General features: G+C 43.1%; 1 protein-coding gene across 5 annotated transcripts in view; it reads left to right on the forward strand.

Annotated features, from left to right (window-relative positions):
- LOC149431300 (protein kinase C and casein kinase substrate in neurons protein 3-like) overlaps window positions 1-21,958 on the forward strand; it is a 65,493-nt gene that overhangs the window by 30,633 nt on the left and 12,902 nt on the right. For all 5 annotated transcript variants that reach the window (XM_089665688.1, XM_089665691.1, XM_089665690.1 and 2 more), the window contains exons 5-8: window positions 10,741-10,896; window positions 13,381-13,556; window positions 13,824-13,944; window positions 19,383-19,522. In XM_089665688.1, the coding sequence (XP_089521814.1) occupies window positions 10,741-10,896; window positions 13,381-13,556; window positions 13,824-13,944; window positions 19,383-19,522 (593 nt within the window). The remainder of the gene's footprint in view (window positions 1-10,740; window positions 10,897-13,380; window positions 13,557-13,823; window positions 13,945-19,382; window positions 19,523-21,958) is intronic.

Consider the following 21,958-nt stretch of genomic DNA (forward strand, 5'->3'; position numbering starts at 1 on the left):
TTTTCATCACTTCCTGTCCAAAAGACTTGACAGCAAGTGAGATGAAAACTCTACAAAATGAGGGGAAACCCTCTCGCGGTTGGTTGTCATTGGAACAGGGGATTGGAAGATTTACCCTTACCTCTTGTTTTGGTGACAACCTTAAAATGTTTGGTTTTTCCGTCTTTCTGTCTGTTTGACCATGGTCCCCAGAACAAATAGGATGAATCTAGCCAACAGAAAGACAGCAATAAATTCTTTCCAACTCTATTCAAAGTAAAAAAAAAAAAAAAAAAAAAAGGTTGGGCTATACATGGTTTGATGACCTTCTCCACTCCCATGTGACTTCTTTCAGGCTTGAATATTGGGTGCTCATGAGCACTGCTTCCTGGGAGTAAGGGGGAAAAGGGCACAGGGTTCCCCCATACTCCAGTATTTCTGAGAGCTCCAACAAGAGCTGAGTGATGATGGAGAATGGCAGAAGATCAGGCCCTCCCATGAACAGCTCAGTTTACCTGACCTTCCCATATTCTCTGTTTATTAGAGCTTTCACCCAAAAATGTGCTACCACAATTTTTTATTTTTATAGATAAACATGCAGACAATACATGCAAAGATATTTTTTTTACCAGTGTTGCAAAGGAAAGGCTTGTGCTATCTAGCTTCCACAAGGATCTGGACTGGTTTCATTCCTAAGCGACAGCACAGAGTGCCTAAGGACGCAGCTTGTTTCCTTTCCCTTGCAAAATGGGGCTGATGATTGGCGACTGGGCTCTGACACCCAATGCGGTCATATAGGTTCAAGAGGAGAATTCTGGACTGTATGGAAGCTCCAAAGCCCAACAGTGCTTTCTCTCCATTTCCTGCACCTGAGGGAGCAGTTTTAGAGCAAAAGAACGGCAAGTGTAGGCTGTTGATGGGGCCACCCTTTAAAGTGATGTATTTTTTTGTCCTGTGTGGACAAGTGATGTATTTTTTTTTTTTTTTTTATGTGGACAAAGCCGAGTTTTACTTTCAATGTAAACTGAAACTCAACCCTTAATGTACCAGAATTCGATATCTTTATTTGTGTTGCCAGCCTAAAAGCTATACATGGCCTGTTCTTGGTAACAGACAAACTCAATTTGAGTTTCATTTGCGACAACTTGAAAAGGAGGACCATGCCATGCAGGGCTTACCTATTGCTATAAGCAGCATTTAGTGGCTATATTATTATTATACAGTATTTATAAAGCGCCAACAGTTCGCTCAGCGCTGTACATTACAATGGGAGACAGAACATGAGACAGTACAATAATACAATGCGATATACGAGGGGTTCGAGGGTCCTGCTCCTTGGCGCTTACAATCTAGGAATGGTTGGCATTCATGACTTTCAACAGTGACTCAACCACCAAGGACTATCTGCATAGAATGTGTAGGTTTTCCCCATGTATGCAATATGGATTTCCTCCATGTGTCTAATCTGCCACAATCTTAACCACCAAGGACTAACTGTATAGATTGTGTAGGTTTTCCCCATGTATTCGATATGGATTTTCTCCATGTGTCTAATCTGTTGCCACAATCTCAACCACCAAGAACTATCTGCATAGAATGTGTAGGTTTTCCCCATGTATGCAATATGGATTTCCTCCATGTGTCTAATCTGCCACAATCTTAACCACCAAGAACTATCTGCATAGATTGTGTAGGTTCTCCCCATGTATGTGATATGGATTTCCTCCATGTGTCTAATCTGCTGCCACAATCCAAAAACTATTTGGCAGGGTAATTGACTTCTGCTCACACTGACTTTACCCCTGCGTTCTGGTACATATGGCAGTATATCTCAACTCAAAGCTCCTTCAGGGCATAAACAGAATAAATTAGTTTTCTTTGTAAAGCAATATGGATAAAGTTTTGGCTACATACATGAGTGATAGACCTAACATAAAAAGTGTTATCATGCAGAGATATTCAAGTTTGATGAGGCTTTATTGGTCATGCTGTTGTAGTTGTTCCCCTTTTCTGTTTGTCTGGGTTGGGGAACAGCGACTGGGAACTGGCAAAATTCCCAGCATCTGACATCCTCTGAGTGAAGGGTAGCCGTAGATGGCAGTTGCTCAGCTGTTTTTAATAGTGTGACAATCCAATGGTTAAGGGGCTTCTGCATAATGACACATAGCAGGAATAACTAATAGGACAGATTAGAACATTTGCTCTGATTTGTTGTTCCTCCCTCTCATAAACCAACTTCCCATTCTTTCCTTTCCAAACACACACACAGCTATGAGGCAAGCTTGCTGCTATGCTATGGTCAATTTAATTTTTTCAGAGATTGGTCAGATTTGAGTGCAGCCACTCACTTTCAAGCGGACTTGGACAAAGTAATCGGCTCAACTAGGTATATGACTAAATGATGTACATGTACTTTCTTTCCACCCATTGCCAGCCTGGTCACTATTCCAGGGGGGACTTTGAGTTGATGAGCATAAGTTGAAACTTGCATAGGGGTTGTGCACACCCCACCTGTCCCTACTTAGGCCCCAGTCCCTGCATTTGGGGGATGCAGGACCATTGAAAGTTTTTCCTGCAGCTGGCAGTAGATTATTATTATATTATTATTATACAGGATTTATGGCGCCAACAGTCTGCTCAGCGCTTTACAATATAATGGGAGACAATACAGCAATACAGTTCAGTACAAGAGGGTTAGGATGGCCTTGCTCTTTGGAGCTTACAATCTAAGAAGATGTTTGTTTTCTGAGTAGGCCGATCAACCGCATCCGGGTAATTGGTAAAAGGAACGTACCTACACCTTATACCCGAAAACTGCCCAGGCTTGCATAAAACATGTAAACCCAGTAACAAAAATGAAATATATTGCAGCTTACCAGGCTTTAGATGTCCTGGCTGCATTCGTTTTTCCCCTTTTATTGTCAACTGATTGTCCTGCCAGTAACACACTTCCTCTCCTAGGGTGACTTGTGACTAACCTCACTCATTGTATACAGCAGCAGTATTGTCACCTTAAGAACTGAAGAACCCCCCCCTCCTCTTCCCAAAACATATGGGGGAGCTGTTGTGTAGTCTAGACAGAGTGCTGAGAAAAATGTGACTGATAACAGTGCAGTAGAGGCAGAAAGCACAAGTTATAAGCTCACTAGATTTCTGGCAGATCAGTAGGTATATTTATTTTTCTGCATCCTGCAAACAGAGGATTTCCCAGCAACACTTGCCAGCCAGTCTGCAAAGCCACCAATCTGGCCCTGTCTAACAGTTTGCGTTAAAAACAGAGGGTTTTGTTTGCACACATTTACAAATAGACATGTAAGCTACGTTCCCGGGGTCAAGGGTCCCCCTATATACTTTGAACCGAAATAAAATTTCCAAAGCCTCCATAGTAGGAGCACATGTATCAATGGATGGGTTAAGGGCAGGTGTGCCTGGAGGAGCCCAGGGACGCACGTGACGTCCAGCCATACCAAAATGGTAGCAAAGGCATCCAGTGCATCCCTGCATCTAAATTAGCCAACTACACAAATAATGGCAACCGCCCCAACTTATCCTAGCCTAGCCTTAGTAGTAAGGTGCACATGGAAGGGCATGCACTTCGCCAGCAAACCAGGGATGCACGTGACATCCAGCTATACAGGTCCCTGTACCTTCAGCCCTGGTTCACACTGATATGGTATGGAATTTGCAGCTTTTTCTGTGCGAATTCCACACCGCATCATAATCGCACCCCATTCATGCAGGTGTGCATGTTAAGTTATCAACACCCCGAAAGCGGTCCGAAAAACACGGTGTGATGTGCAGAATCGGATCGCATAGGTGTGAATACCCATGCGATCCGATTCTAGTGCGGACCGAAAAAAGGGTCCTGCATGTTTTTGGTGTGGTGCGATTAGAGCCATTCAAAATATATGGCTCCAATCGCACCGCACACAAATCGCATGTGATTTGCACAGGAATGCGGTGCGGTTCCTGTGCGAATCACGTGATATACCGCACCGCATATATGTGAACCCAGGCTTAAGGAGGGATGGGCTCCTCCAGACACACCTGCCCTTAACCCATCCATTGATATGTGTTCCTATTATGGAGGCTTTGGAAATTTTATTTGGGTCCATAGTACACAGAGGACCCTTGACGCGAGTCTGTGGATTATGTATGTGTTTGGAAATGTGTGCAAACAAAACCCTCTGTTTTTAATGTAAACTGTTAGAGCCACTTTGGTTGTTTTGCAGGCTGGCTGGTAAGTGTTGCTGGGAAATCATTTGTTTGCGATGTGCATTGCCCTTCCATGTGCACCTTACTGCTAAGGATGGTTATAGGTTGGGATGGTTGCCATTTTTTGTCTATATTTATTTATGCATTTACCAGACAGATATAACAAAATACTTTTAATAGTATAATTTAACAGACCAAAATGGAACCGCAGATAGGATAATTGTGAGGAGATCCAGAACTCCACGGCAAGCATTGATCCCAAAACAACCACCAATCACAGGAGCTGGTTCCCTGTAGTCGTCGGCTACTCAGAATGTCCACAAAAGCTCCAAAAGAGAAAAAGGGGAATCGCTCCTCATATTTAAAAACAGTTTTTTGATCCCTCTTTGTACATACCACTCCTAGTACAAACACTAATGCATTTCACTCTGTTGAGCCCTTACAACTAAGGATCGCAAGCTCCCAAGGCCAGTGGTGTATTTAGGTTTCGTGCTGCCCTAGGCAACACAAAAATCAGTTCCCCACCACGAGAGATCCTGACACTGATAAACACCCCCCTCCCCCACAAGAAGATCCTGACATTGACCAACAACACCTCACCTGAGAGATCCTTCTACTACCACTTTCCCCCCATGCACTGGCAACCCCCCCACCACCACGGTGAGAGAGAAGACACTCACCTTCACATCTCCGGACATCCCCGGGAGCAAGAGTCAGGCTCTGCATACACCATCAAGTAGCCCTCAGCCTCCCTCAGATTCCACCTGGTGCCCATGATGTGTGTGTCTTTTCCTCCATCCCTTCTTTCAGGGGGTGGCACTGCCCCCCTGAAAAATGCTGCTGCCCCCCCCCTGGAAAACAAGCTGCCCTAGGCAAGTACCTTGTGGTAAATAGACCCCTGCCCAAAGTAGTGAAATGCATATGAAGTGATTGTACCCGATGGAGTGATCTGTATATTAGATCACTAAACAGACCCTGAGGGTTTTAATATGGCGGGCGGTTCCCCTTTTTCTTTTTTTTGGAGATCCTTTCTAGGCCTTATGCACACTTTGATGCTTATAGCTAGCTTTAGAGCTTTGCAACTTCAAGCTATTTTCTAGCAGAAACAGAATTGCTCTTCGTAGTGTTTATGTTCCCAGGAAAAAAAAACTGAATTACAATCAGTGACAGGTCTCTGCTGCAGCACTTACGATGATTTGTAGCTCAGTCGCTGAGCAATTGACTTTTTGCAGCATTTGGAGTTAGCTACAGAATCGCTGGCTTCAAATAGCTACTCCTTTTATCCAATTCATCTTCAAGTGCTTGCAGCATACAAGTGATTTGTGCCTGTATAGGGAAGGAGAGTAAGCTGAGAAATGTGTAGTTGCTGCAGATCTCTGCTATCTCTGTAGTTCCTGCTATGGTGTGGCTCTTCTTTGAGACTGGGACACAATGGTGCATTTTGCAGGAACTTCCACCAATCGTTCCCGCACTTTCTTAGGTCACGGTTTTTAGTAAACAGTGACTTCCCGATGGTATGAAAATATTTATGGAAATGCATTGAGCAAAACAGTTGCTCTTGAAAAGCAGGATGCCATTGGCTTGGAAAAGATTTCCTGAGATATTAAAAACCGGAGACTAGTTATTAGTTTATGACTTTCGGACATAACAGCAAGGTTCCAACCTTTCCCCAACTCCAGAACGTGACTCCAAAATGTTTTGAGTTCAAAGTGTCCAAGATTTTCATCTGCTTATGTTCCGGCGACACACAGGGTGATGCTGTGACTTAAACTTGTTCTGCTTCTCCTTGGGATTGTATCCCATATATTTATCTCTAGAGCTGCCTTTCTCAACAGTTTTTTACCCTGAGGAACACCTAAAATACACATGTCAAACACAAGGCCCCGTGGGATGGAATCAGCCCGCCAGGCCATTTCGTTCGAACCCACCCACCTCTCCTGCAGCTACCCTCCTTTACACCCCCCCCCCTTCTCTAGTCTCTGCAGTTGACAGAGAAAAGTACAGAAATCCTACAGATCCTGCACCTCTCTGTGCAGCTTCAGCACCCCCTTGCCTGCACCTCCCCTGGTCTCAGCATTTGTCAGACTCCTACTCTCCTCTGGTCTCTGCATTTGTCAGACTCCTGCCCTCCTCTGGTCCTCCTCCAGACTGTGCACTTTTGCTTCTCAGCTTTGCCCCCAGCTTCTTCTTGCCAGCAGCACATGGTAAGGGGGGAGAGGCGCACTGTGATGTAAGGGAAGGTGGGGGATCCTTGACTTCTGATGGTGGGGGTCCCTTGACTTCTGAAGGGGGGGGGGTTCTTGACATCTGTGATGTAAGAGGATGGTGGGATGCTCTGGACATGGGGGGCAACCATAACGCTGATGTGGCCCACGATGAAATTGAGTTCAACACCCATACCTTAAAATGATTGACTGTGGACTATGGGGAACCCTTACTAAAACCAGTTTATTGGGTGTCAGAAAGAATGCCCCCCTTGCAGCAATGGTCTGAATGCCACTCTTACGGAGGGCTAAAGATTTGTCATGCTGCTTGTTTTCCCAAGTGGCGTTGGCCTGGAGCTGTACCATCAGATGGGATGTCCATCAGCCACAGCTCGAAGAACCCCTAGCAACTGTATGGCTCCACGGAACCTTGGTTGAAAATGGCTACCCGAGAGAAACCACAAGGTTCCTGTGATACGGTTGCTGGCCCCGGTGGCTGCCTGATATGCTACCTTCATCAAAGTGTCTCAAATAAACCCTTTGCATTAGCTATACGACTCAAGATTTCAATCTCTGGTTTGTCATTTTACAGGGCAGGTTTGAATCGGATTGGTAGATCTGAGGCAGGGATGGTCAACCTGTGGCCCTCGGAGCCCTCTGATGTGGCCCTCCACCTCCAACCAGGGGAATTCATGCCCAGGGTTGGCAACCTGTTGATCTTGAACTGGGCATGATGATCCACCATCCCAGAGCATCAGAATGCATCAAGCTGGTGACTGCAGCAGAGGAAGCAGGCAGCTGCAGAGAGAGCAGAAGCCGCATAACACAATGCTTCCTCTGTAGCTAAATGAGATGAATAAAGTGAGCGCTCTAGATCAGCAGCTGAAACACTAAAGGTAAACCTTCAAATATACAAAAATATTTAAAGTGCAGCGCTAATATACGTGGATAAAAGGTATATTAAAATGTACAGGACATCCAATATATAATAGATCAGAAAGTTCATGTAATATATTAAATGGATGATCCTCTCAGCAGCAGATTTCTAACAAGCTTGTGACTGCAACCAATGATAAAAACTCACCGGAAGCGCATAGGTAATGCGCACGTAATTTATAGCCACCAGGATCTCTTAAGTAGGCGGAATATATAGGTGAGCTTCCTTCTATGGATTGGTCATCAAGTCTTGGGATAGTGTGGAAATCTGCTAGGTCCCCTTAAGGATGGATGGGTGCTCAGCCTAGATACAGGGCTCCCTTCCTCTGGATGTTGAAATTCAATGTAGGTAATCTGCAAGTTTTAAGCTCCTCCACTTCTATAACGCCAACCCTGGTGGCAACGTCTCCCAACGTCACTGGTCGTGCGCCATAGTGCCAATAGAGTGAGTGAGCGGGCGGGCGGGCCTGGAACAGACACTGCTTGTGCGTGCTGCATGCACAAGCAGCATCTGTTCCAGGCCCCGCCCACTCACTCTATTGGCACTATGGCGCACGACCAGTGACGTTGGGAGACGTTGCCACCAGGGTTGGCGTTATAGAAGTGGAGGAGCTTAAAACTTGCAGATTACCTACATTGAATTTCAACATCCAGAGGAAGGGAGCCCTGTATCCAGGCTGAGCACCCATCCATCCTTAAGGGGACCTCTGGACCTAGCAGATTTCCACACTATCCCAAGACTTGATGACCAATCCATAGAAGGAAGCTCACATATATTCCGCCTACTTGAGAGATCCTGGTGGTTGTAAATTACATGCGAATTACCTATGTGCTTCCGGTGAGTGCGCAATTTTATCATTGGTTCCAGTCACAAGCTTGTTAGAAATCTGCTGATCATCCATTTATTATATTACATGAACTTTTTGATCTATTATATATTGGATGTACATATTAATATACCTTTTTATCCACGTATATTTATTAGTGCTGCACTTTTATATATATTTTGTCTTCCTCTGTAGCACGGACTCCTGTCCCAGGCAGAGTGATATCAAGTGCACTTCACCTGGTACCTTTCTAGCAGCCAGAAGATGAAGAGAGATTCAAGCAGAAGCTGAAAGGGGAAAAGATCAGTATAATAAGCAATATATACACTGGGTATAATAGCTTTTGCGATGGGCATATTAGCACTTATAAAAGGGTTAACTATTAGGCTGCTTTCAGACTGATCTAGGGGTGCAGCGCAGTGCACTTGCGGCTTTCCTGCGGAGTAGCTGCACTGAGCCATAGATTTCTATTATATCGTGAAGCTTTGGTGCACTTTCTGAAAATGCTTCAAAATTCCTGCGCTTTCAGAAAGTGCATCTCACCCACAGGATTTAAGTCTATGGCAAAGTGCAACTAACCCTCAGGAAGAGCCGCAGGTGCATTGCGCTGCACCTGCAGATTAGTGTGAAAGCAGCCTTATAGAGGGCGCAGGACAGTAAGGGTTGTTTACATTTGCAGTTTGGGAGCGGTAAAACCCCATAGTTGAGACGTGTTTTACCCACCCTCAGCCAGCCTCCCTGTCAGATTCTGTTTCCCACTTGAACAAGAGGGAAAGCATATACTGTACAGGAACTGATCCTCCATTTTTCTCCTGCAACGCAGAAAGCTGGCTTCTCCCCTACTCCCTCCCATCAGCACTGAAAATGTTCGTTATGCTATTCAAAATTAAAAATGTTTAAATTATGAACCATTTCATTTCATGGTGGCCCTCAACTGGTTATTAAATCACTTAAGTGGTTCTCACAAGAGTGGGGGGTGAAAGATCATGTGAAGCTGGGAACACAATCTTTCACTTTCCATAGTACCAGCGACACCTAGTGTACATACATTTCATAGCTAGGCACACACTTAACCCCTTGATTTCCCTACATCTTAACCCCTTCCCAACCAGTGTCATTAGTACAGCGATCAGTGCATATTTGTAGCGCTGATCACTGTATTAGTGTCACTGGTTCCCACAAAGTGCCAGTTAGTGTAAAAATGTCCGCCCCAATATCGCAGTCCCGCTATAAGTTGCTGATCGCTGCCATTACTAGTATAAAAAAAAAAATTCTAGTGTGTGTATGTATATGTGTGTATGTATGTGTATGTATATATGTATATGAGTGTGTGTGTGTGTGTGTGTGTGTGTATATATATATATATATATTTATATATTGCCATTTATGTAGACTATAACTTTTGCACATATTAATCAGTATATGCTTATTGGGTATTTTTGTTTCACAAAACTATATGTAGCAAAATACATTTTGGCATAAATTTATGAAGAACTGTTGACGTTTTAAATTTTTTTATTGGATGTGTTTTTATAGCAGAAAATAAATATTTTTTTTTTTTTTTTTTTTTTTTTTTTTTAAATTGTCGGTCTTTTTTTTTGTTTAAAGTGCAAAAAGTAAATAACTCAGAGGTGATTAAATACCACCAAAAGAAAGCTCTATTTGTGAGGGGGAAAAAAAGAACACAAATTGTATTTATGTACAGCGTTGCATAACCGCACAATTGTCAGTTAAAGTAATGCAGTGCCGTATCGCAAAAATGGCCTGGTCGGGAAGGGGGTAAATCTTCCGGTGTTCAAGTGTTTAAAAAAAAGTGCGTTTTTGTTACATTTAATTGTCTGAGTGCGCGAGAAAAATCATTGTTGCAAGACAATGTTCACGAAAACAAACAACTTGTTTGTCCTTTAAAAAAAAATTAAATGTATGTTGTGTTTTACGTTTTTATCTTGCGTAATGACAAAATGATCACTGAATAAACGGGCCCATAACAGAAATTTAAAAATTGCTCTGCTCCATAGAGGATGAACAAGTGTAGGAGATGACGTGGTTAAAGTGATCATGTCAGGTGGAAAAGAAAATCCAAATGTAGCATCTCTATAAAAGCGGTTTTACACTCCCCCTCCCTAGTGGTCCTGGCATCTTCCACACACTTTCAGAGAGAGAGATCCAAAAATGCGCCTGTAACAAAAGCGCATTTGTGTTCAAGTAGATCTGCAGGTGATTTGCACTGCAGCTGCTCACTAGAAAACTGAATAAATTTTGCACCGTATATGTCTGAACCTATCCTTTGGGCCAAACCATGACTGCAGCCAATGTTTGGGTATCCTGACAGCTGTGGGTGCCAGCTGTCACAATATAATCGACAATAGGGAGATTCCTCCTTTGAGCTGTATCGTGTGGATGGGGGTATCTGTTAGATTTCTTTCATTCTGGATAATCTTTAAAGATCTGCATATAATACTTGGCTTCATAGAAAAGTCAGAATAAACATTTAAGTTAACTAATGTTTTTAAATCCTGTCACTGTAGAGTTGGGTATTCATTATTTTTTGCGTTGCTTTATTGCTTTTCTCTGTCCAGGTGGAGACGTGTAAAAAGAAGTACCATGGAGTTCGGAAGGATGAGCGCGCAGCACAAGTACGGGAGGATCACGCAAAGGCAGATGCATCGGTGTCACAGGAACAGCTTCGTAAACTACAGGAGCGTTTGGAGAGATGTAACCAGGAAGCAGAAAAGGTTAGAGGCAGGGGCGGGCTGACAACTCATGGGGCCCCCGGGCAATAGGAGATCATGGGGCCCCCGTGTCCTTGCCCACACCCAAAAAAGCCTATAAAAAGGTACCAGGGGCATTTCATGGGGCCCCCTACTGACCCCGGGCCCTCGGGCAGTGCCTGAATGCTCAAATGGTCAGTCTGCCCCTGGTTAGAAGAGAGCACAATTAATAGGATTTAGGAAAATAGCATATCAAATGTGTTTTTGTAAAGCTTTTTTTTTTTTTTAGTTTTATGCAAACAAATTCATTCATTCACTTCCCTAACCTGTGACTGGAAAGTGAAAGGAGAAATGACAGATGAGTTTGCACAACTGATTGGATCCTTGTGATGCTTCTACCTCCCCAATTTTGAGCTCTATACATTGAAAGTAGAACTATAGGCAATGTTTTTTCTTTTTTTTTTTTGGGTAGAGTAAAGGAGGTTTATAAAACCTGTGATGTCTTTTTCTCGTTGGGGGAGATTACCTTCACTTCCTGTCCCATAGCCAAGGTAATCCCTACAAATTAAGGCAATCCCTTAGGGACCCTCCAGGGCACCAAAAGAAGTGTCCCTGTGATGGAATGCCTGGCACCCCGCCTGGGTGCTTCCATCAGAGAACTGCTTCCTCATCGCTGGAACATTAGAACTAGATAACACTAGCTTAGGTGCAACTGGAACTCTTTATTGAGCAAAAATACAGAATTTTATACACGTAAAAAATAGGGGCAGTCCTCACATGAACAATAAAAACAATCATTGCACATTGGGATAAACCTCTCACACTAATTAGATAAGGATGTAAAGTTGACTCAAAATTAACCCATCCTGTTGGAACCTCCAGGAGAACTAGCCAACAGACAGAAACAATAGGTGACTCAACTCGATTAACAATGGGAGAAAGACACCATAAACACATCACACCTTGATAATCAGATTACAGCAAGAGACTTAAGTGCCAGGTTGTTTTGAGCTGATTATATTAACAGCTGTTTATAGTCTGGGAGGGGGGGGTTGAAGCAGTCAATGCTGGTTTGGGCACAGAGACCCCAAATCTGTGACCAGGTCCTCCAGTTCTGTGTGTTTCAGGGAGACCTGGACTTGAATCCTAAGTAAAACTACTCCAAAGGTCCCCCCAGGCACACATCTCCCAAAGTATAGAGCCCTTTCATATGTTTGGGCTCATGGTCAGTAGGCAAGAGGCTGGCCTGCGGTCCCCTCCAAGAGCCACTGTTCCGGTTCAGTCTGTCGCAGTCCTTATTGGAAGATTTCCCCTGTATTACATTTCTGAGGACAACCCAAAGTTTGGTATTGTCTTTTACATTCACTTTCAAGGATAATGTCAAACAGGACAAATAGGGTGAATCTCCCTAATGGGGACACACAATAATAATCCATCTCCACTCTGTCCAAAACAAAAAAAAAAGCTTTGCCTTTAGATATACTTTAATGAGGCAACAATAAATTACAGAGCTACGTTAATCTGTCTCTTTTTTTGTTTTAATATATATCTGCCTCGGGTACTGAGAGAAAAATATTTACTGCAATTGCTGACCTCCTTCTGTAAATGCTCATTACTGGCTTGTTTCTCGCTTAAAGTGGTTCTAAAGGTTTAAGGTTTTTTACCTTCATGCATTTCATGCATGAAGATAAAAATCCTTCTGTGTTCAGCACTGATTAACAATGGGAGAAAGAGACACCGTAAACACATCACAAGGTAAAAATCCTTCTGTGTTTAGTATCACCCCCCACCCCCCCCCAATATTCCCCTAAGCCCCCTCTCCATCCAGCAATGTGCACTGGAGTCTCTGCTATCCTGGGACTCCCCCTTCTCACTGGATGAGACAGAAGCGGGGGCCATTCTCCCACTGCTGTCAATCACTGCCAGTGAGCCAATGAGGAGAGAGGGCGGGCCCGAGCCGTAGCTCCATGTGTGAATGGACACACGGAGCAGCAGGTGCCCCTATAGGATCCTGGCTGCTGTATAAAAGCACTGTAAACAGCAGTTAAGTATAAACATGTTTGTTGTTTTTTTTTTTTTTTTCTTTAAAAAAAATAAACCTATAAAATCACTTTGAATTGAATTAAAATTTCCTGATTTGAATACTAGTCCTAGGTTACTGACACACATACTGGAAACAATGGATCAACATGGAAGTCGAGTAATTACCATTTTTAGGAGAGGAGGTCAGGAATGGAATGCATAGGTGTCATAGTAGCGGCAATGCATGCAAACATGCTCTTCTTGTATTACAATAGCTCTCTCTCGTTCGAGAGGTCCACTTAAACTTTGTATGTATTATACACACGCATAATACATACATACACGTATGTATGTATTATCTGTGTGTAAGTATCTATCTGTGTGTGTGTGTGTATACAGTGTGTATGTATGTATATAATATATATTATTTTTTTATTTATTTTTTTTCTATACACAGTTTATACATTTTATTTATGTATTTTTCAGGACAAAACTGCGTATGAGAAGGCTCTGGATGAGTTGAACAGATACAACCCTCGCTATATGGAGGACATGGAACAACAGTTTGAGAGCTGCCAGGAGGCTGAACAGAAGCGCCTCCGTTTCTTTAAGGAGATGTTGTTGGACTTTCACAAGCATCTCGATCTCTCCAGTAAGGACAGGTAAAAAAGAATTGGCATATCTATATGGCTGCTACTGATGGTCACAAACGTTTGCAGAAGAACAGAGCTTAGTTTATAATAGAGGTGCCCCCACTCCCATATGCAGCGGAGCTTTTGCTATGGTCTGCAGACGCTTGCTAGGATTGGGCTGGATTTGGATCATCAGGTTTACTTGTTCTCTGATCACGTTACCAACAACGAAGTCTATTCTCCACCTGGATCACATCCATCATGCTTTTTTCTTTTTTCCTGTTTCCCTTCCTGCAGCTTCCATGCTTTGTACAAAGACTTGCACCAAAATATCCAATCCGCTGATGACCAGCAAGATCTAAAATGGTGGAAAAACACCCATGGACCAGGCATGGCCATGAACTGGCCCCAGTTTGAGGTATGTACCGCAGTTGGTGAAATGAATCGTCACATTTTTCTTGGATTTTGCTGTTTAATACCAATATGCTTTTTGGCAGGACCAAACTGTAAAACTCTTTGCAGCGTTCTTTTTATTAATGTTATGATAGGGGATGTTCCATCAGGGCTTTTCTTTGTAGAGACTTTGCCGGTTTGCAGCCATAATAACATGATGCTGAAAATTGGGAAGCTGGGTGGGGAAGCTTGTCACACCATTGTATGATTTGTTCTTAAAGTGTTACTAAACCCAGGAGCCTGCATTCACTAGATCTGGTTCTCCACAGTACACAGAACATAGAAATGCAATTATTTAAGTAAATAGAAACTGCTAAACCTCTTTTCTCATCAGTAGTTAGAGCAGTCCTGTGACGTCTATCAGTGTCTGGTAGAGCACTGGTTAAAGCTTGTAGGAGGTGTTTTCATTCTCCCCTTATTGTCCTATGAGGCTGCACAACCCTTGACCCTCTGTCTGGACAGCGCTAATTGGCCCGGTGCTGATCACATGCTCTCTCCTAAGGAAAAAAAAAACCTCTCTAGTAATACACACCAAACTGAGTATGTGCAGCTTGCCACCAAGGCTCTGTTCTATCAGCAGATAGATTGTGGACAGTAGAAGGTGGGGATCAGAGAAGACAGGATCAAGCATTCTTTTTTACAGAATGCTGAGGATTAACCCCTTAGGTTCCACAGTGTGTATATATACTTTACTGCATATACAGACTGATTTTACTGTTGTTGATTTAGTAACACTTTAATATCAGTGTGACTGCATAAAATCTACAGTTGACATGACAGTGAAACACAGCTGATTGGCCAGCTGAACAGAAGTCATCCAATCCTTTCAGCTGGGATCATGAGACCACTGGGGAATTTGGCCAATTGACTAAAATCTGCTGCTACTTCTCTAAATATATTTTAGATGAAAAGTGGTAAAGCCTTACAAGGGTATGATTCTCTATTGCAGGGGTGTGAAACTATGGCCCTCCAGGTGTTGAGGAACTACAAGTCCCATGAGGCCTTGCAAGACTCTGACATCCACAGGCAAGACACCCAGAGGCATGATGGGACTTTTAGTATTTCAAAAGCTGGAGGGGCCATAGTTTGGACACCCCTGCTCTATTGAATACCCATAACAGACTGTATGGCATTTACAGTTGTGACCAAAATTATTCAACCCCCAATGCTGTAAAGGGGTTTAGGGACTATAGTGTACATTTGGAATTGTATTCAGAATCAAATCCTACAAGGACGTTGTAACTACCCAAATGCAACTAAAATGACATCAATTGTTTATGTAATACAGTAGTAAATGGTTCTTATGTGGTTTCTTCATTGCCACAATTATTCAACCCCTTAAAGACTACCACTCTGAAGAACAGAGGTTCATACAGGTGCTTTCCATCAGGTATTGAAAACACCTGTGGATGTCACCGAGCAGCAATCAAGCATAATAAGCACCAATTAGGCAGCTTTAAAATGACTGTGATACTCAGCTCCTTCTAGACATTTACTGGTGTGGTTACAAACATGGTGAAGGCAAGAGAATGGTCCAGGAAGACAAGAGAAGAGGTGATTTCTCTTCACAGGAAGGGCAATGGCTATAAGAAGATTGCAAAGATGTTAAACATACCAAGAGACACCTTAGGAAGCATCATTCGCAAATTCAAGGCAAAGGGCACTGTTGAAACGCTACCTGGTCGTGGCAGAAAGAAGATGCTGACTTCGACTGCTGTGCGCTACCTGAAGCGTAGAGTGGAGAGAAGTCCCCGTGTGACTGCTGAGGAACTGAGAAAAGATTTGTCAGATGTGGGTACAGAAGTTTCAGCCCAGACAATAAGACGCACACTGCGTAATGAAGGCCTCCGTGCCAGAACTCCCAGGCGTACCCCCTTGCTGTCTCCAAAGAATAAGAAGAGTATGCCAAAAGCCATGTGGACAAACCACAAAAGTTGTGGGATAGTGTTCTGTGGACTGATGAAACAAAATTAGAACTGTTTGGGCCCATGGATCAACGCTATGTTTGGAGGAGGAAGAACAAGGCCTTTGATGAAAAGAACACCTTGCCTACTGTGAAGCATGGTGGAGGGTCAATCATGCTTTGGGGCTGTTTTGCTTCTGCAGGTACAGGGAAGCTTCAGCGTGTGCAAGGTACCATGAATTCTCTTCAGTACCAGGAGATATTGGATGGAAACGTGATGCAGTCCGTCACACACCTGAGGCTTGGGAGACGTTGGACCTTTCAACAGGACAATGATCCCAAGCATACCTCCAAGTCCACTAGAGCATGGTTGCAGAGGAAAGGCTGGAACATTTTGGAGTGGCCATCGCAGTCACCAGACTTAAATCCGATTGAGAACCTCTGGTGGGACTTAAAGAAAGCAGTTGCAGTGCGCAAGCCTAAGAATGTGACTGAACTGGAGGCCTTTGCCCATGAAGAATGGGCGAAGATACCCGTAGATCGCTGCAAGACACTTGTGTCAAGCTATGCTTCACGTTTAAAAGCTGTTATAACTGTAAAAGGATGCTGTACTAAGTACTAAGATTGAATGTCACTTGGGGGTTGAATAAAACTGATAATGCTGTGAGCACAGAAAAGACATTTGTGGTTATTTCATTATAACTGTTATGTTATATTTGTCTGACCTACAAGTGCCTCTTTAATGTAAATGTAAGCAAGATGACTGAATGATCAAAAGCAATGTCAAACTGGCCAAAACACTCAATTTCAGTGGGGGTTGAATAATTTTGGTCACAACTGTACTTCCAAAATTCAGGAAAACATTTATGGTTGGTTATCCGTTCCTATTTATATTGGTTGGGTTTCCATCATTGAAGCTTGAAGGCCTACAACCTTCTGTGCCCAAAGTACCACTCCTGCTAAGATGGCCTTACTTACACGGAGCATTTTCACGTATGTTGGTCCTAACCTAGCTTGGCATATTCTGTACCTAGCTTTTTGTCAAAGTGATGCCCAGTTTACCATCTTTTTTTTTTTCTTTGCTTGCTACAGTGTGTACCTAAATCTGAACTCTGGGAAATTAACAAATGCTCATTTAGTCTAGGGGTTCAGCTATGCGTTGTATTATACTTACTCTACCCCTTGGTCCAGCCCCAGTGCTGTTCTCTTCTGCCCAAAGCTGTCAGGTGGGTTATCTCTTGACGTCATCGCGTACAATGCAGGGCTATTAACCCTGCATTGTACATGGCAAAGGTGAGCCTTTAACTGCAGGTGAGAGCACCTTAGAGAGCCCACAGTGCTGGACCAGACACATTAATGAAGGGAGCTTTCTGGAGTCAGGAATGGAGCAAATCTTGCACCTCATTCCTCTATTACTAGACTAAATAACCATTTATGCCTTGCAGTGTTGGATAGGGGGGGGGGGGGGCTTAAAGCAGAACTTTACCCATAACAACCGGACAAAAAATGTTCTTTAGCAAGGAGCATACATTCCACTTTAGTCATTTTGCTGCCACAATTAGTGCATGATGTAAATTGCCTCCAGCATTGTTCCGGTTTCTTCTTGCTGGAGGCTTCCATTTTTGCTGAAGCCCAGAGCAGCAGTAAATCTTTAGACTGTTAGCAGATCGGCCTCTATAAATTCAGCACAGTGCCGAAAAAAATACTAACCAGGGTGTGACAGTGTATTACTGGATTTTTAAAAAGATACACACTTCTTTTTAATAGTTTACCTAGCTATACCTGCGAAAGAGGCCAGTCTGAAGTGATGTAGCGGGACTTCAATTTCTGACTAAAGCTGGGGGACAAAAAAAAGAACATAACAATGGTGGGAAAAGCCACCCCTTTGACCCTTCCACATGTAGGCATTGGTCTACCGTGCCTAATGGTAGGTCCTGCCTTGTCCAAGCACATGCACCTTGTAGGAGTGTGGTAGGGACATTAAACTGTGTAAGGTAATTTGGGGTACAAACTGATGTGACCGACTAGGTTCACACCTATGCAGGTTGCGTTTGAGCCGTTTCTGCATTGCGTTTTTGCCGTGTTTTTGATGGGTGTTTTTTTTCTTTTCTCGTTGCTAGGCAGATTTAAAACACAAAATGAAAAACGCAATACATGCTTTTCTACAGCTTTTCCATTGAAGTCTATAGAACCAAAAATACAACTTTTTGCATTCAAAAAGTCCCTGACCCTTTCCAAAAACACACCGGGTGAAAACACGCAGATGTCAACATGTCCCATAGGAAATCATGTTAAATGAACTGTACTGCGTTTCTGCAAACCACGGCAAAAACCGCTTGGGTGTGAACCTGGGGTCAAGTACAGAGAAATATGTTATTTTTAAATAAAGGAAATAAGTTGCAGTGTTTGAATAGTAAATCAAAACCTTGACAAAGGTATTTCCTTCTAGCCAGTAACTGGAAATATAATGTTCGTTCTTGTACTAAAAAAAAAAATAGCCATTACAGTAATGCAGAGATAAACATCCTCCATTGCTTCCTGTGTTAAACTCGCACTGGGGGCCCTGAGAACTCCTAAGTGGGCTGAGCATTTAGAATTTTTCAGGTAACGAGAATCTCTTGCATTTACCCACAGAATATTGATATTCTTGTATTCTGTATGCAAAAGTAATTCTCTGTTTTTCTCATTTTTTTTTTTCTTGCAGTCTGTTGCATTTTCAGGAAGATATTTCATAATGCTCACCCTGAGGCTATGTTCACACTAGCTTTGTTAGCAGGCGTTTGTGAAGCGTTTTTACCGCTCCTCAAACGCCTATGAAAATTCTACACATGGCAGCACACAGTTCTGTTCACACTGAAGTGTCAGCGTCACAGCAAAATCGACGCTGACTTGCCTTGTAACAATCTTCAGGAGGACTGCCTTACAGGGAGCTAGTGTAGTTCTGAACCAGACCGCATAGCACAGAATAACGGGCAGGAGTCTGCAGTCCCATCAGAGGCTCGTTAAAGGCATATTTTATGGGCAGCACGGTGGTTAAATGGTTAGCACTTCCACCTGGCAGTACTAGGGTCGCTGGTTCGAATCCCAACCCCGGCACCTCCTGCCTGGAGTTTGCATGTTCTCCCTGTGACTGCGTGGGTTTCCTCTGGGTACTCTGGTTTCCTTCCACACTCCAAAGGCATGCTGGTAGGTTAATTGGCTCCTGTTTAAATTGTCCCTAGTATGTGTATATATGTTGCAAGTTTTATCTGTCTCAAATAAATGCTAAATAATTCATATGGGTACAGTGTTGCATGACTGCGCAATTGTCATTCAACGTGTGATAGTGCTGAAAGCTGAAAATTGGCCTGGACAGGAAGGGGGTGAAAGTGTCCGGACTTGAAGTGGTTTACTTATAAATAAATAATCTTAAAACTGCTTTTTATTCCCTCCAAAATCTGTACTGATAGGACACACTGGGTACAGAAGTTTCTTGGTACTTACTTGTGTTTCGGTTACAGGAGTGGTCTCCAGAGACGCAGAGGCCAATCAGCAAGAAGGAGCGTACCAGTAAAAATGTCGAAGAGGTGACACTCACTGGCATTGTGCCAGCTAAGGATGGAGTCTCTGCCGGGACCCCCACCCAGCAGCTGAACAGAGGGTAAGAGGTGATCTTTGATTCCTCATTTCATTTAAGGGTAAATATAAGGATTTTGGAAATCCTGCCATATCAACAAAGGGGGGGGGGGGGTTCAGAATGACTTGAGTTTTTGACACCAGGATTGCTGTACTGAGGCTGTTTTTCTTGTAAGGTAGGTATAAGCTTTTATGGGATTAATTTAGCATTAGACAAAAGGATAAGGTAGAACTTTGGATAACCCCTGTCAGTGTCCCCATTGGGTAGATTTTCCTTTGCTTCCTGTTCCATAGTGGGAAATGAGAGGAAATCGCTCCAAAGTGAGGGAATCCCTTGTTTGTACCAGAATTGGTGTCCCCATTGGAGGATTTCCCCTCTGTGTCTGTTCTTGTGACAACTCAAAATGTGGGATTTTTTTGTCATTTGATGAAAACCAGAAATAAGACAAAAACAGGGTGAATCTTCCTAACACAGACACAAACAACAACAAAAAATACCCTACAGATGTTGTAATCCCTCTCTATTTTATCCAAAACATGAAAAAAAATGGATCTGCAGGAAAATTGCAAAACAAACAATTGAAATGCACATTTGTGACTTTTTTTTTTTCCTTTCAAATGATGTGTAATTCTGTTCAGCTGCTTTTGTGATTGATATGATTGATAGACCAGACAGAACAGGCAGAACGGCGATACCACTTTCTCAGAAGAATACTTGGGTGTCACTTTCCTGCCTACTGATAGGACAATGAAGGAACAGTAACACTGATAAGTCAGAAATTGTGCAATCTCCTCCTGATAGGACAATGAAGGAACAGTAACAATAAGTCAGCAACTGTGCACTCTCCTTCTGTCAGCGTCTTCCCTGCCATCCCGTGTGCACTGCAGTTGGCTCTTACTGCTGTCCCTCCTTTAACCGGTGTAAGTGCTGCTGTGTAGGGAAAGGCAGGGACATTACGGGTTCATGTACTCGGGACATTTGGGAAAACTCTTCTGAACGATTGAAACTGACTGCTGGAAAACGTAGGTTATAAAATTGCCATGTTTGCATACCGCGTTTATGAGCGTTTGCGTTTTAGAAGCATTTTTTTCAGATGACCTCAGGAGACCTTCCAAAATGCCCAGAATGCACTGAAAAACAGTAAAAAAAATTTGGCTATTTCAGATATTTTGAGAGAAATAGAGCAGAAGCAGAGAGGGCAGTATGTGTTGAGATGACCTGTCTTTTCTGGTTGTATTCACTATGGATTCCACCATGAACATAATGCGGCACGTTCTACCATTTTTTCCTTCACGCAAAACCTGGAACTGACTGCAGTGGTGTTCCCGGTCCATTTGAATACATGGAAAACACTTTGCATGCATTTCTGATGATGAAAAAAGACTCTGGACAGCATCTGGATATGGAACAGTTCAAAAACGCCTCTAAATGCAAACGCTTATAAACGCGGTTATCCGCGTTTACAAGCGTTTGGCGTTTGAAACGCTGATAAAATCTACTCCTGAACGCAAGTTTGGTGCGTTCAAAAAAAACCACTGTAAACTCAACTGCCTGTAAACGACTGTAAATGTGTACATGGGCACATAGGAAAACATTAGGGAGAGTTCAGGGGCTGCTGGAAAAAACGCAGAAAATCTCCTGACCATGAGTTTATCAGCTGCAGTGTACATGAGCCCAAAGACAAATTGATGTCATTTTATATAATTGTGTTCTATAAAACAAGAGCAATTTAACATCTACTAGAGTTTATTTTAAATGTGAAGTTATGTTTGGGGTTAAGCTCAATGGGTAAGTGCATTTTAAGAATAAATCAGGTTGGGGGGTCAGTTGGGGAATTTTTTATTAACTTCCTGACCATGAATAAGAGTAATACCATGTATTAACATAAGTTTCAGGTAAGGGGTTGGTGTTTAAAATCTAAATACGAACTTCTGCAGGCAAAGAATATTATAGAAGTCTCCTGTTTTGTGGTCTTCAAGAACTTTGGTGGCTTCAGAATTTCCCCAGACACTTTCCAGTATGCTGGATGCATTGCAACCCTGCAGTGCGCTGTGGTTCCTTTCCCTGACCTTTATGTCGCTACTGTGTCCCGTAATGAGTTGGGGCCAGTGGGAGGAACCATGGCTGACAGCTGCAGCAGTCATGTGGGCCCCAGCAGAGGGTGACTTTAAGGTACAGTCAGCCAGCCATTGGCTCTTACTCAATACAGAGCGTTCCCTTCATCTGGAGTGATTTGGTGTGTTAACTTTTTTTTTTTTTTTAATTTTAATAGAATATCCTGCCAGAACCAACAGATTGCCTTAGCTTGACAGTCTTAGATGTCATTCAGCACCTCCAAACATTGTTGTGACCCCAAACTCTCCAACATCCCATAGTCTATTGTAGCCTTTCCCAACCTTTTCAATGCAGAGGAACCCTTGACATAACTTTCCGATCTCAGGGAACCTCTGCTAAAATGAC

This window comes from Staurois parvus, unplaced genomic scaffold (genome assembly GCF_062004578.1).
Source record: "Staurois parvus isolate SC_StPar_1 unplaced genomic scaffold, SC_StPar_1.0 ptg002297l, whole genome shotgun sequence".
Classification (NCBI taxonomy): domain Eukaryota; kingdom Metazoa; phylum Chordata; class Amphibia; order Anura; family Ranidae; genus Staurois; species Staurois parvus.